General features: G+C 43.7%; 1 protein-coding gene across 10 annotated transcripts in view; it reads left to right on the forward strand.

Moving 5' to 3' along the window:
- Window positions 1–16,781, forward strand: part of LOC129834648 (chromodomain-helicase-DNA-binding protein 9-like) — a 168,647-nt gene that overhangs the window by 135,142 nt on the left and 16,724 nt on the right. For all 10 annotated transcript variants that reach the window (XM_055899833.1, XM_055899832.1, XM_055899835.1 and 7 more), the window contains 8 exons: window positions 5,919–6,129; window positions 7,471–7,666; window positions 8,006–8,179; window positions 10,635–10,820; window positions 11,058–11,168; window positions 11,316–11,512; window positions 13,453–13,652; window positions 13,846–14,005. In XM_055899833.1, the coding sequence (XP_055755808.1) occupies window positions 5,919–6,129; window positions 7,471–7,666; window positions 8,006–8,179; window positions 10,635–10,820; window positions 11,058–11,168; window positions 11,316–11,512; window positions 13,453–13,652; window positions 13,846–14,005 (1,435 nt within the window). The remainder of the gene's footprint in view (window positions 1–5,918; window positions 6,130–7,470; window positions 7,667–8,005; window positions 8,180–10,634; window positions 10,821–11,057; window positions 11,169–11,315; window positions 11,513–13,452; window positions 13,653–13,845; window positions 14,006–16,781) is intronic.

Raw genomic sequence — 16,781 nt, forward strand, 5'->3', positions numbered from 1 at the left:
CTAGAACAGAGAAAGCAGGCCAGGAGGTTGAGGCTCTAGAACAGATAATGGACTAACTTCACCTCTCCCTCCATCCCTCTGTTCATCCCACATCCAAAAGCTGCTGTGTTGGTCCATTCCTCTTCCTCTCCCTCCTCCCTGCCCTCCTTACCATAGCTGTAATATCTTTATGTCACTGGTGTACTTGTGCTCTGGATAATCTGGTTTGACAAAGTGCTCTCATACAAGGCCAGCCTAGTGAACTTTTGGTCTATGGTTTGACAGATGCTTCTGTGTGTACGTGACTGTGTGTGTGTGTGTGTGTGTGTGTGTGTGTGTGTGTGTGTGTGTGTGTGTGTGTGTGTGTGTGTGTGTGTGTGTGTGTGTGTGTGTGTGTGTGTGTGTGTGTGTGTGTGTGTGTGTGTGTGTGTGTGTGTGTGTTTTAATGAGGGCTAGGACGACTAAAGGATCAGCTTTAGAGTTGATAAACTGCCAAACAGAAATATGAAGGCTTTCTAATTAACCTTTCTGAACCACCCATCCCGGATCCGGGATAATTGTCATCAGCAACGCTGAATAGCATAGCGTAGCATATCGCCACAGGTAAATAATATTACTAGAAAATATTCATATTCATGAAATCACATTTGCAATATTGCAAAACACAGCTTAGCCTTTTGTTAATCCACCTGTCGTCTCAGATTTTGAAATTATGCTTTACAGCGAAAGCAATACAAGCGTTTGTGTAAGTTTATCGATCGCTCGACAAAACAATAAGTACACTTAGCATCAGGTAACTTGGTCACGAAAATCAGAAAAGCAATCAAATTAATAGTTTACCTTTGATGATCTTCGGATGTTTTCACTCGCGAGACTCCCAGTTAGACAACAAATGTTCCTTTTGTTCCATAAAGATATTTTTTATATCCAAATACCTCCGTTAGTTTGTTGCGTTATGCCCAGGAATCCACCGGAAAGAGCGGTCACGACAACGCAGACAAAAAATTCCAAATTATATCCATAATGTCCACAGAAACATGTCAAACGTTTTTTATAATCCATCCTCAGGGTGTTTTTCAAATATCTATTCGATAATATATCAACGGGGACAGTTGGCTTTTCACTAGGGCCGGAAGTAACAATGGCTGCCTTTCTCTTTTGCGCACAACTCACTCTGAGAGCCCCCACCTATCCACTTACGCAATGTGTTCGTTCACGCTCATTCTTCAAAATAAAAGCCTGAAACTATGTCTAAAGGCTGTTGACACCTTAGGGAAGCCATAGAAAAAGGTTGATATCCCTTTAAATGGGCAATAAGGATGCATAGGAACAGAGAGGTTTCAAAAACAGGGGCACTTCCTGATTGGATTTTCCTCAGGTTTTAGCCTGCAATATCAGTTCTGTTTAACTCACAGACAAAGTTTTGACTGATTTGGAAACTTCAGAGTGTTTTCTATCCTAATCTGACAATTATATGCATATTCTAGTTTCGGGGGCTGAGAATTAGGCAGTTTCAAATGGGTACGTTTTTTAGCCAAAAACGAAAATACTGCCCCCTAGCCTTAAGAAGTTTTAAGCAGTAAGTCACGAGGGGGTGTGGTATATGAGCTCCTGAGTGGCGCAGGGGTCTAAGACACTGCATCTCAATGCTAGAGGCATCACTAAAGACACCCTGGTTCTGATCCAGGCTGAATCACAACCGGTTGTGATTGGGAAGCCCATAGGGCAGCACACAATTGGCCCAGCGTCGTCCGGGTTTGACCAGTGTAGGCCGTCATTGTAAGTAAGAATTTGCTCTTAACTGACTTGCCTAGTTAAATAAAGGTTAAATAAAAATAAAAAAAACGTTGGTAAACAGTTTATAATAGCAGTAAGGCACCTCAGGGGTTTGTGGTATAGGTCGTGCCTAAGAACAGACTTTAGCCGTGGTATATTGGCCATATACCACAAACCCCGAGGTGTCCTATTGCTACTATGAACTGGTTACCAACGTAATATAGAACAGTAAAAATAAATGTTTTCTCATACCCGTGTTATACGGTCTGATATACCACGGCTGTCTGCCAATCAGCATTCAGGGCTCGAACTATCCAGTTTATAATATCCACTAGTTTTTAGTATGTCAAATAATAAAAAATGGGTTGTTAGACTTGATAAGCATTATAGAAGTCCTAACTCTCATATTGTCTTTGACCTGCATACAGATTAGTGTAATTATGGGACCTTTCTTCATCAAATCAAATCAAAGTTTATTTGTCACGTGCACTGAATACAATAGGTGAAATGCTTGCTTACAGGCTCTAACCAATAGTGCAAAAAAGGTATTAGGTGAACAATAAACAATAAAGAAATAAAAACAACAGTAAAAAGACAGTGGTGGTGGTTGGCGGGACACAATACAGTTAGCCAATGTGCGGGAGCACTGGTTGGTCGGGTCAATTGAGGTAGTATGTACATGAATGTATAGTTAAAGTGACTATGCATATATGATAAACAGAGAGTAGCAGCAGCGTAAAAGAGGGGTTGGGGGGGGGGGGGTTGGGGACACAGTCCAAATAGTCTGGGTAGCCAATTTATTACCTGTTCAGTAGTCTTATGGCTTTGGGGTAAAAACTGTCCTAGACTTTGCACTCCGGTACCGCTTGCAATGCAGTAGTAGAGAACAGTCTATGACTGGGGTGGCTGGGGTCTTTGACAATTTTTAGGGCCTTCCTCTGACACCGCCTGGTGTAGAGGTCCTGGATGGCAGACAGCTTAGCCCCAGTGATGTACTGGGCCGTACGCACCACCCTCTGTAGCGACTTGCGGTCGGAGGCCGAGCAATTGCCCTACCAGGCAGTGATGCAACCAGTCAGGATGCTCTCGATGTTGCAGCTCTAGAACCTTTTGAGGATCTCAGGACCCATGCCAAATCTTTTTAGTTTCCTGAGGGGGAATAGGCTTTGTCGTGCCCTCTTCACGACTGTCTTGGTGTGTTTGGACCATTCTAGTTTGTTGGTGATGTGGACACCAAGGAACTTGAAGCTCTCAACCTGCTCCACTACAGCCCCGTCGATGAGAATGGGGGCGTGCTTGGCCCTCCTTTTCCTGTAGTCCACAATCATCTCCTTAGTCTTGGTTACATTAAGGGATAGGTTGTTATTCTGGCACCACCCGGCCAGGTTTCTGACCTCCTCCCTATAGGCTGTCTCGTCGTTGTCAGTGATCAGGCCTACCACTGTTGTGTCGTCTGCAAACTTAATGATGGTGTTGGAGTCGTGCCTGACCATGCAGTCGTGAGTGAACAGGGAGCACAGGAGGGGACTGAGCACGCACCCCTGGGGGGTTCCAGTGTTGAGGATCAGCGTGGCAGATGTGTTGCTACCTACCCTCATCACCTGGGGGCGGCCAGTCAGGAAGTCCAGGATCCAGTAGCAGAGGGATGTGTTTAGTCCCAGGGTCCTTAGCTTAGTGATGAGCTTCGAGGGTACTATGGTGTTGAACGCTGAGCTGTAGTCAATGAATAGCATTCTCACATAGGTGTTCCTTTTGTCCACGTGGGAAAGGGCAGTGTGGAGTGCAATAGAGATTGCATCATCTGTGGATCTGTTTGGACGGTATGCACATTTTAGTGGGTCTAGGGTTTCTGGGGTAATGGTGTTGATGTGAGCCATTACCAGCCTTTCAAAGCACTTCATGGCTACGGACATAAGTGCTACGGGTCTTTATTCATTTAGGCAGGTTGCCTTCGTGTTCTTATGCACAGGGACTATGGTGGTCTGCTTGAAACATGTTGGTATTACAGACTCAATCAGGGACATGTTGAAAATGTCAATGAAGATACCTGCCAGTTGGGTCAGCACATGCCCGGAGCACACGTCCTGGTAATCCGTCTGGCCCCACAGCCTTGTGAATGTTGACCTTTTTAAAGGTCTTACTCACGTCGGCTACAGAGAGCATGATCACACAGTCGTCCGGAACAGCTGATGCTCTCATGCATGCCTCAGTGTTGCTTGCCTCGAAGCGAGCATAGAAGTGATTTAGCTCGTCTAGTATGCTTGTGTCACTGGGCAGCTCACGGCTGTGCTTCCCTTTGTAGTCTGTGATAATTTGCAAGCCCTGCCACATAAGACGAGTGTCGGAGCCAGTGTAGTATAATTCAATCTTAGCCCTGTATTGAGGCTTTGCCTGTTTGATGGTTCGTCGCACGACATAGCAGGATTTCTTATAAGCTTCCGGGTTAGAGTCCCGCACCTTGAAAGCGGCAGCTCTACCCTTTAGCTCAGTGCGAATGTTGCCTGTAATCCATGGCTTCTGGTTGGGGTATGTACGTACAGTCACTGTGGGGACGATGTCCTCAATGCACTTATTGATAAAGCCAGTGACTGATGTGGTGTACTCCTCAATGCCATCGGAAGAGTGTTCCATGTTCTAGTCTGTGATAGCAAAACAGTCCTGTAGTTTAGCATCTGCTTCATCTGACCACTTTTTTATAGACCGAGTCACTGGTGCTTCCTGCTTTAAATTTTGCTTGTAATCAGGAATCAGGAGGATAGAGTTGTGGTCGGATTTACCAAATGGAGGGCGAGGGAGAGCTTTGTACGCGTCTCTGTGTGTGGAGTACAGGTGATCTAGAATTTTTTCCCCTCTGGTTGCACATTTAACATTTTGATAGAAATGAGGTAGAACCAATTTATGTTTCCCTGCATTAAAGTCTCCGGCCACTAGGAGGGCCGCCTCTGGGTGAGTGGTTTCCTGTTTGCTTATTTCCTTATACAGCTGACTGAGTGCAGTCTTAGTGCCAGCATCTGTCTGTGGTGGTAAATAAACAGCCACGAAAAGTGTAGCTGAAAACTCTCTAGGCAAGTAGTGTGGCCTGCAATTTATCACAATATACTCAACTTCAGGCGAGCAAAATCTAGAGACTCCCTTAGATTTAATGCAACAGCTGTTATTTACAAATATGCACAGACCGCCCCCCCTCGTCTTACCGGAGTGTGCTGTTCTAACTTGCCGGTGCAGCGTATATCCCGCTAGCTGAATATCCATGTCGTCATTCAGCCACGATTCCGTGAAACATAGGATATTACAGTTGTTGATGTCCCATTGGTAGGATATTCGTGATCGTACCTCGTCTAATTATTGTCCAATGATTGCACGTTGGCGAGTAATACTGATGGTAACGGCAGCTTTCCCACTCGCCGCCGGCGGACCCTAACGAGGCATCCCGCTCAGTGTCCTCTGTGCCTGCGTCTCTTCCTCTTGCCAATAACTGGGATGTTGGCCTTGTCAGGTGTTTGGAGTATGTCCTGTGCGTCCTGCTTATTGAAGAAAAAAATCTTGGTCTATTCCGAGGTGAGTGATCGCTGTCCTGATATCCAGAAGCTCTTTTTTGCCGTAAGATACGGTTGCAGAAACATTATGTACAAAATTTATTTTGTACATTAAACATTATGTACAAAAGTTACAAATAACGCAAAAAAACCCACATAATAGCACAATTGGTTGGGCGCCCGTAAAACTGCTGCCATTTCTTCCGGCGCCATTTTACATCAATGCTGGTTTGTGAGTTCGAGGCAGTGAGCTGTGTGTGTGAGCTGTCTCCTTGGTCATTCAGTTGCTTGGTCATTATCCTTCTAACCAGTGATCAGAGAGAGAGTTCCTTGTACTGCCAACTCACTCAGGTCCACACTATTTTTTTCCAGTACCATATTGTACAAAATCTATTCCATGACTGAGTTGCTATTCCTGTCTGTTTTAAAGTAGGTAATGTATATGAACTGTATACAGATTAGGTGAAAATGGTAGCATGGTACCAGATTAAATGTCATCCAGTCTTTTCCCAATAGAAGCCAAACTCTAGTGGCAACAGCATTAGACGGGGGCCCGCCCTGCTTGTACAATTGTAGCAGCAACCCTGATACCATTACTGAGTTTATTTGTCTGTCCATCTCTCCCAGGTGCTGAGGAGAAGATCTTGGAGGACTTCCGAGAGGTGTACAGCCCTGTTGCCTTTGATTTCCACCTGCAGGCCATGGTGCAGTCGGCTGGTAAACTGGTCCTCATAGATAAGCTGCTGCCCAAGATGAAGGCCGGGGGACACAAGGTCCTCATCTTCTCCCAGATGGTCCGCTGTCTGGATATCCTGGAGGACTACCTCATCCAGAGAAGGTACTGCTGCCTGCCTCTCGTCTTGTATTACTATGCTCCCAAGTACTCCACTCCAATAGAAGCCTGGAAATCAATGTTCTCTCTCCTCAGATATTTCATATCTTTCAGCTAGGCTGATGTGGAAAAAGACAGGAATCATGCTTGAGAGGGTAATAGACTTTGTAATTTCCATTTTTCAGCTCCATTTTCAAAGTGATGTATTTATGGTTTATTATCTGGTGTTAGCTAGCTAACAGTTTGCAGTGCAGCAAAAGCTGAATCACTCCAGTACTTTCCCTTATTAAATTGAATGTAGTTGAAGAGAAATGCTGAATCTCTAAGCATTAGCCTCTCTGTCCAGTGACTGTCTGAGAAAGAGCCTTTTAAAGCCCCCTGTGCTCATCACTCCATAATGCTACCCAGAGCAGGGAGATGATAAAGACTGTGTAACAGAAGCAGAAGAATGTACCAAGACCCTTTCATTCAAGGTCTTAATCTCCTGGCTTAATGAGCTTCCTGTTTGCACGCTAAATGAAAAGGATATTATCCCAGCAGCCCGTCTAAGCTGAGGAAAGCGGGCGACTGGCCTGGTCTGTGTGGTCTCTCCATCTCTTTCTCCCTCTCCCTCTTGATATTTCTGTCCTCTCTCTTCTTCTCCCTCTCGCTATCCTCTCTTGTCTTTCTCACTATCCGGGGCCTGGCCCTGTGTTCTTTTCCCCTCCATGCTTCTTTCTGGCACTCAAATCCCGAACGAAACCAGTGTAAACACACAAGGCGAGGCGCTCCGCTCAGTGGCTAGGCAAGGCTTAGCCGGGGTTCAGCGGCAGGTCTCAGACTCCCTCGGGGCACTCCCACATTAGACAGAGGGAGAGAGGAGTCTGTGGGCGTGCGGAGGGGAGTGGGTCACTGTAGAGGTGAGGGGGTGAGGTGTATAAGGCAAAGAAGATGAGGAGTAGGATGTGGGGTAAGGCAGGGGCGAGGGCTCCTGGGAAAGAGGCTGCCCATGATCAGCAAGCTAAACCACCTTGTTCTCTGCCAGAGGGGGAGGAAGGATGAAAGGAGAAAGAGAGAGCAGAATACAGATAGCGGAAGGAAAAGAGAGACAGGAATGGAGTAAAGAAGGAGACAACTAGTGAATGTTGTTTGAAAGTGGATGACAAAAACAAATTCCTGGAAATATTGTGTGGCAATTGTAGGCCTCTTAATGTGTGATGGTTGGTGTTGTATCAGCTACTGTAAAACTCTGTGTCGTACTGTATGTAAATGTTGACATTCATGATACTTGGATGTGACACTAGAACATGTGTAATTATGTGTACTAGAAGATCCTCCTCCAACCCTGCATGGTCCTGTGTTCCTCAGGTACCTGTATGAGCGTATCGATGGCAGAGTGAGAGGTAACCTGCGTCAGGCAGCTATAGACCGTTTCAGCAAACCAGACTCGGACCGCTTTGTGTTTCTGCTGTGTACCCGGGCTGGAGGTCTGGGCATCAACTTGACTGCTGCTGACACCTGTATTATCTTTGACTCAGACTGGAACCCACAGAACGACCTGCAGGTAAAGACACACACAGACATCTAAAGTGACACCAGCCTCCACTGTAATACAATTAGCAACGAAGGTGTGGTCACTTTCTATTTCAATTCAGTCAATTCAGGAAGTCCTTGAATTGAGAAGTGTCTTTTAAATCCTATTATAATAGTTAAATGTTTTAATTGACATAGCTTGGATAGTAAAATGTATGTATGCATGACTAAGTCACTTTGGATAAAAGCGTCTGCTAAATGGCATATTTATGTTATTATAGCAGCAACGATCTTGATCCTGAAGTGATTTTTATTGGACAAATATAAAATGTATTGGGTTGGTCATAACCAAGTTATTTTTCATTATCAGGCCCAGGCTCGCTGCCATAGGATTGGTCAGAACAAGGCGGTGAAGGTGTACCGTCTGATCACCAGGAACTCTTACGAGCGGGAGATGTTTGACCGGGCCAGCCTCAAACTGGGCCTGGACAAGGCTGTGCTGCAGAGCATGAGTGGCAGGGAGAACAGCGTGCCGGGAGGAGGGGTGAGTCTGCTGTGTTCATCATACACACACACACACACTCTGCAGCACCTGTATCAGTCCGGTGGATGCTCTATGCATTCGGAAAGTATTCAGACCCCTTGACTTTTTCCACATTTTGTTACGTTACAGCCTTATTCTAAAATGGATTAAATATATATTTTTCTTCTCAGCAATCTACACACAATAACCCATAATGACAAAGCGAAAACAGGTTTTCAGAGATTTTTGCAAATTTTGTACAAATAAAAAAATGATACCTAAGTACCTAAGTATTCAGACCATTTGCTATGAGACTCAAAATTGAGCTCAGGTGGATCCTGTTTCCATTGATCATCTTTGAGATGTCTCTATAACTTGATTGGAGTCCACCTGTGGTAAATTCAATTGATTGGACCTGATTTGGGAAAAACACACCTCTATATAAGGTCCCACAGTTGACAGTGTATGTCAGAGCAAAAACCAAGCCAAGATGTCGAAGGAATTGTACGGAGAGCTCCGAGACAGGATTGTGTCGAGGCACAGATCTGGGGAAGGTTACCAAAAAATGTCTGCAGCATTGAAGGTCCGCAAGAACACAGTGGCCTCCATCATTCTTAACTGGAATAAGTTTGGAACCACTAAGACTCTTACTAGAGCTGGCTGCCCGGCCAAACTGAGCAATCGGGGAAGAAGGGTCTTGGTCAGGGAGGTGACCAAGAACCCGATGGTCACTAACAGAGCTCTAGAGTTCCTCTGTGGAGATGGGAGAACCTTCCCATCTCTGCAGCACTCCACCAATCTGGCCTTCATGGTAGAGTGGCCAGACGGAAGCCATTCTTCAGTAAAAGCCACATGACAGCCCGCTTGGAGTTTGCCAAAAGGCACCTGAAGATTCTCAGGCCATGAGAAACAAGATTCTCTGGTCTGGTGAAACCAAGATTGAACTCTGGTCTGAATGCCAAGCGTCACGTCTGGAGGAAACCTGGCACCATCCCTACAGTGAAGCAGATGTTTTTCAGCAGCAGGGACTGGGATTCTAGTCAGGGTCGAGGCAAAGATGAACGGAGCAAAGTACAGAGAGATCCTCAATTAAAACCTGCATCCAGAGCGCTCAGAACCTCAGACTGGGGTGAAGGTTCCTTCCAACAGGACAACGATCCTAAGCACACAGCCAAGACAACACAGGAGTGGCTTCGGGACAAGTCTCTGAATGTCCTTGAGTGGCCCAGCCAGAGCCTGGACTTGAACCCGATCGAACATCTCTGGAGAGACCTGAAAATAGCTGTGCAGCAACGCTCCCCATCCAACCTGACAGAGCTTGAGAGGAGTTGCAGAGGATAATGGGAGAAACTTCCCAAGTACAGGTGTGCCAAGCTTGTAGCTTCATACCCAAGAAGACGCAAGGCTGTAATCACTGCCAAAGTGCTTCAACAAAGTACTGAGTAAAGGGTCTGAATACTTATGTAAATGTGATATTTCAATATATATATTTTTTTTTATACATTTGCACAAAAAAACACAACGTTTTTTGCTTTGTCATTATGGGGTTTTGTGTGTAGATTGATGATTTTATCCATTTTAGAATAAGGCTATAATTTAACAACATGTGTAAAAAGTCAAGGGGTCGGAATATATTCCGAAGGCACTGTAGGTAAGTCCATTCTACAAAATGAGGGTGTAGAAAATGGACAAGTCAATATAATAAACACAGCTTTGAGATATCCCCTTACTGTTTTTATTTATTTACTTTTCTGCTCTTTTGCACACCAGTATCTCTACTTGCTCATGATCATCTGATGATTTATCACTCCAGTGTTAATCTGCTAAATTGTAATTATTCGCTCCTATGGCCTATTTATTGCCTACCTCCTCATGCCTTTTGCACACAATGTATATAGACTCATTCTGTTTTTTTCCTACTGTGTTATTGACTTGTTTATTGTTTACTCCATGTGTAACTCTGTGTTGTTGTCTGTTCACACTGCTATGCTTTATCTTGGCCAGGTCGCAGTTGCAAATGAGAACTTGTTCTCAACTAGCCTGGTTAAATAAAGGTGAAATATAAAAATAAAAATAAAAAATAGTGCATCATCAGTGTGTAGGAGGAGCTTAGCTGTTTCTCTCTCTGGATTAGCTGTCTGGATTAGCGGGACTAAGTGTTGAGCAGACATTAGCACCACCAGCTGCATACTAACACACCATGGGTCAGCTGGGGGTTGCTGCTACTCTTTCAGATTTAAAAAGGTCTAGCATGTGATCCAGTTCAGCTTCAGTTCAACTAACTGTCTCTCTCCTCGGCGTTTCTCACACTAGAGTGTCTGTCTGTTTTTGTGTGGTGTTAATGCATGTGTTGTGCACATGTTTGTGTGTACAATGATGTAATGTGTAAATAGTCCAGTCTGTGATCTACTGTAGTCCATCATCAGTTCCCCTGACACCCTCTCTGTTTCTCCTTCTCCCCCTCCCCTCTCTCCAGCCGACCCAGCAGCAGCTGTCTAAGAAGGAGATCGAGGACCTGCTGAGGAAAGGGGCGTATGGAGCTCTGATGGACGATGAGGATGAGGGGGCCAAGTTCTGTGAGGAGGACATCGACCAGATCCTTCAACGCAGGACCAAGACCATCACCATCGAGTCTGAGGGACGGGGATCTACCTTTGCCAAGGTACCCAGTGACTGAAAGAGCACCACACAGTGGTCATTGTTTGAATGTTGCTATCCTTTTCCTTTCTGCATGACTAGCAGTAGTAACCCGTGTCTCCTGTCTACTCTCATGTCACTCTTCATCACAGACTCTCAGCTCTGTTAGGAGACTCAGACTTCTCATTGAAGGAGACTCAGGAAGGAACAGTGAATCAGATTATCAAGGTTTAATGTGATATAATGTCTTCTTCTCTCTCAGGCCAGTTTTGTGGCATCCGGAAACCGCACAGACATTTCTCTGGACGACCCCAACTTCTGGGACAAGTGGGCCAAGAAGGCTGAGATTGACATGGACTCTGCCAATGACAGAGTAAGTAATGCTTTAGTTTAAACACTGAACCTGCTCTTTCTGGCCATGATGAGATATGTTATATAGGAGATAAGATCAATGCCATGAGTGAATTTGCTACAATAGTATCTGAGTATCTGTGTGTGTTCCTCTCCTATTCCACAACAGAACAGCCTGGTAATTGACACTCCGAGGGTGAGGAAGCAGACCCGACCCTTCAGTGCCACTAAGGACGAGCTGGCAGAGCTGTCTGAGGGGGAGAGTGACAACGAGGACAAGCCCAAGCTCCGCCGGCCCCACGACCGCCTCAACAGCTACGGCAGGACAGAGTGCTTCAGAGTGGAGAAGAACCTACTAGTATACGGGTCAGTGTCAGTGACTGTACCACTTATGCTAGATAATATACAAACCAACATTGATACTAAATAACAATGTTCTTTAATACTTATCTTGGGACCAACAGGATGTGCAGACTTGAGTTTCAGCCCAGACCAACCACATCTTGTTCTTAGTGTTACTGCTGTACAGTGTTGTGTCTGTACTGAGGCTCTCCTGTGTTTTTTATCTGTATTGTACAGTGTTGTGTCTGTACTGAGGCTCTCCTGTGTTGTTTATCTATATTGTACAGTGTTGTGTCTGTACTGAGGCTCTCATGTGTTGTGCATCTGTATTGTACAGTGTTGTGTCTGTACTGAGGCTCTCCTGTGTTGTTTATCTGTATTGTACAGTGTTGTGTCTGTACTGAGGCTCTCCTGTGTTGTTTATCTGTATTGTACAGTGTTGTGTCTGTACTGAGGCTCCCCTGCGTTGTTTATCTGTATTGTACAGTGTTGTGTCTGTACTGAGGCTCTCCTGTGTTGTCCATCTGTATTGTACAGTGTTGTCTGTACTGAGGCTCTCCTGTGTTGTCCATCTATATTGTACAGTGTTGTGTCTGTACTGAGGCTCTCCTGTGTTGTTTATCTGTATTGTACAGTGTTGTGTCTGTACTGAGGCTCTCCTGTGTTGTTTATCTGTATTGTACAGTGTTGTGTCTGTACTGAGGCTCTCCTGTGTTTATCTGTATTGTACAGTGTTGTGTCTGTACTGAGGCTCTCCTGTGTTGTTCATCTATATTGTACAGTGTTGTGTCTGTACTGAGGCTCTCCTGTGTTGTTTATCTATATTGTACAGTGTTGTGTCTGTACTTAGGCTCTCCTGTGTTGTTTATCTGTATTGTACAGTGTTGTGTCTGTACTGAGGCGCTCCTGTGTTGTTCATCTATATTGTACAGTGTTGTGTCTGTACTGAGGCTCTCCTGTGTTGTTTATCTGTATTGTACAGTGTTGTGTCTGTACTGAGGCTCTCCTGTGGTGTTTATCTATATTGTACAGTGTTGTGTCTGTACTGAGGTGCTCCTGTGTTGTCCATCTATATTGTACAGTGTTGTGTCTGTACTGAGGCGCTCCTGTGTTGTCCATCTATATTGTACAGTGTTGTGTCTGTACTGAGGCTCTCCTGTGTTGTTTATCTGTATTGTACAGTGTTGTGTCTGTACTGAGGCTCTCCTGTGTTGTCCATCTATATTGTACAGTGTTGTGTCTGTACTGAGGCTCTCCTGTGTTGTCCATCTATATTGTACAGTGTTGTGTCTGTACTGAGGCTCTCCTGTGTTGTCCATCTATATTGTACAGTGTTGTGTCTGTACTGAGGCTCTCCTGTGTTGTTTATCTGTATTGTACAGTGTTGTGTCTGTACTGAGGCTCTCCTGTGTTGTTCATCTATATTGTACAGTGTTGTGTCTGTACTGAGGCTCTCCTGTGTTGTTTATCTATATTGTACAGTGTTGTGTCTGTACTGAGGCTCTCCTGTGTTGTTTATCTGTATTGTACAGTGTTGTGTCTGTACTGAGGCTCTCCTGTGTTGTTTATCTGTATTGTACAGTGTTGTGTCTGTACTGAGGCTCTCCTGTGTTGTTCATCTATATTGTACAGTGTTGTGTCTGTACTGAGGCTCTCCTGTGTTGTTTATCTGTATTGTACAGTGTTGTGTCTGTACTGAGGCTCTCCTGTGTTGTCCATCTATATTGTACAGTATTGTGTCTGTACTGAGGCTCATCTGTGTTGTCCATCTATATTGTACAGTGTTGTGTCTGTACTGAGGCTCTCCTGTGTTGTCCATCTGTGTTGTGTCTGTACTGAGGCTCTCCTGTGTTGTCCATCTGTATTGTATGGTGTTGTGTCTGTACTGAGGCTCTCCTGTGTTGTCCATCTATATTGTACAGTATTTGTCTCCAGTATTGACCCTCTCCTCCTGTGTCGTCCAGGTGGGGTCGTTGGAAGGACATCCTGCTCCATGGTCGATTTAAGAAGCAGCTGACAGAGCGCGATGTAGAGTCTATCTGCAGAGCCCTTCTGGCCTACTGTCTGGTTCACTACCGCGGTGACGACAAGATCAAGAGCTTCATGTGGGACCTGATCGCCCCCTCCGAGGACGGACAGACCAAGGAACTACAGAACCACCTGGGTACGTTACAACCTCACAATGACCAAACCTCAGGGGTCCAACCACAGATTAGAATCTGGTTCCTCTCAAGGAATTCTTCCTTTAAAGGGCATTTCCCCCTACCACTGTGCTATTGGTTTACTGTTAAGGGTTTTAATGTGGGTTTATAAACCGGTGTCCATAACCACAAATTGAATCTGTGTTCCTCCCTCAGGTCTGTCGACCCCGGTCCCCAGAGGCAGGAAGGGGAAGAAGATGAAGACTCAGTCTAGCACGTTTGACATCCAGAAGGCTGAGTGGATCAGGAAGCACAACCCAGAACACATGCTGCAGGACGAGGGATACAAGAAGCACCTCAAACACCACTGCAACAAGTAAGAAGCTACTCTTGGTACTATAGGCCTATAGTATTAAATATATTCAGTACACTTTTTGATGTTTTTTTAATGGTATTGTTGTCTAATCGTTATCTTGGAACAAACAACTTGTCTTTGTGGCTTAGCTTGGTTTTTGTTTATGTTGGAAATGCACATAGGTTCTTGTCTCTGTCGTATATAGAGTTGAGAGAACATTTTTGAAGCGTCTCATATTTTGTATTTCCCTCAGTTGGCTTCAGTGTATTGACGCTAGCCTGTGTGAAAACATAATTGTATGTTTTTGTCAGTTGCAGAGTGTTGACTCCTGCACATCAACACCACTGTCTGTAATTAAGACAAATTGAAGCAGCCATCTTCTCCATCTGTGGCTTTCCTCTATTAATGACCGTGAATCAGATTATAGATTACACTGCTGAATGATAATCATCTGAATGGGATTTTAACTCAAACGAATAGCTGTCATTGATCTTTTATTGACAGATAGAATAAACAGATTACACTACAGCCAGGGATTATTTATATTTTATATAAAGCTACATAGATGATGGGAAGAAGAAAACAACTCTTACATCCAATGAAATGGTTTGAAATATGAACCTATAAGTTATCAGATAATGGTTGTTGAGATATAAAACACAGCCATATAGATGATGGTTGTTGAGATATAAAACACATGAGATATAAAACACAGCCATATAGATGATGGTTGTTGAGATATACAACACAGCCATATAGATGATGGTTGTTGAGATATAAAACACAGCCAAATAGATGATGGTTGTTGAGATATAAAACACAGCCATATAGATGATGGTTGTTGAGATATAAAACATAGCCATATAGATGATGGTTGTTGAGATATACAACACATGAGATATAAAACACAGCCATATAGATGATGGTTGTTGAGATATAAAACACATGAGATATAAAACACAGCCATATAGATGATGGTTGTTGAGATATACAACACAGCCATATAGATGATGGTTGTTGAGATATAAAACACAGCCAAATAGATGATGGTTGTTGAGATATAAAACACAGCCATATAGATGATGGTTGTTGAGATATAAAACACAGCCATATAGATGATGGTTGTTGAGATATAAAACACAGCCAAATAGATGATGGTTGTTGAGATATACAACACAGCCATATAGATGATGGTTGTTGAGATATAAAACACAGCCATATAGATGATGGTTGTTGAGATATAAAACACAGCCATATAGATGATGGTTGTTGAGATATAAAACACATGAGATATAAAACCCATGAGATATAAAACACAGCCAAATAGATGATGGTTGTTGAGATATACAACACAGCCATATAGATGATGGTTGTTGAGATATAAAACACAGCCATATAGATGATGGTTGTTGAGATATAAAACACAGCCATATAGATGATGGTTGTTGAGATATAAAACACAGCCATATAGATGATGGTTGTTGAGATATAAAACACAGCCATATAGATGATGGTTGTTGAGACATAAAACACAGCCAAATAGATGATGGTTGTTGAGATATAAAACACAGCCATATAGATGATGGTTGTTGAGATATAAAACACAGCCATATAGATGATGGTTGTTGAGATATAAAACATAGCCATATAGATGATGGTTGTTGAGATATACAACACAGCCATATAGATGATGGTTGTTGAGATATAAAACACAGCCATATAGATGATGGTTGTTGAGATATAAAACACATGAGATATAAAACCCATGAGATATAAAACACAGCCAAATAGATGATGGTTGTTGAGATATACAACACAGCCATATAGATGATGGTTGTTGAGATATAAAACACAGCCATATAGATGATGGTTGTTGAGATATAAAACACAGCCATATAGATGATGGTTGTTGAGATATAAAACACAGCCATATAGATGATGGTTGTTGAGATATACAACACAGCCATATAGATGATGGTTGTTGAGATATAAAACACAGCCATATAGATGATGGTTGTTGAGATATAAAACACAGCCATATAGATGATGGTTGTTGAGATATACAACACAGCCATATAGATGATGGTTGTTGAGATATAAAACACAGCCATAGGGATGATGGTTGTTGAGATATACAACACAGCCATATAGATGATGGTTGTTGAGATATACAACACAGCCATATAGATGATGGTTGTTGAGATATACAACACAGCCATATAGATGATGGTTGTTGAGATATACAACACAGCCATATAGATGATGGTTGTTGAGATATACAACACAGCCATATAGATGATGGTTGTTGAGATATACAACACAGCCATATAGATGATGGTTGTTGAGATATAAAACACAGCCATATAGATGATGGTTGTTGAGATATACAACACAGCCATATAGATGATGGTTGTTGAGATATACAACATAGCCATATAGATGATGGTTGTTGAGATATACAACACAGCCAAATAGATGATGGTGAAAAGTGTTAAACTACAGTAAATAGATTTAGGTTGCTGTCTTTCTAAAGGGGGTTGCTTGGGGGTTTGTCTCCTGCCGTCCTGCTTTAAACACAGAGCCATGCAGGGCTTCCACAGAAAGTTCCCCATTGTTCCCAGAGCAGTAGTATTGAAGCCAGGGATCGTCCGATGGGAGGCGCGCTGGTCAAACGGGGACACACTCTGTGTATTTGCTGACCTCCGCGTTTTCCCCTCAGGGAGGAATGTGGACTGACGTGGGGACGGGGCATGCACAGGCATGGCACCCTACTGTCCCTGTCCCACACAGAGATCCA

This window comes from Salvelinus fontinalis, chromosome 35 (genome assembly GCF_029448725.1).
Source record: "Salvelinus fontinalis isolate EN_2023a chromosome 35, ASM2944872v1, whole genome shotgun sequence".
In the NCBI taxonomy this organism is placed as follows: Eukaryota; Metazoa; Chordata; class Actinopteri; order Salmoniformes; family Salmonidae; genus Salvelinus; species Salvelinus fontinalis.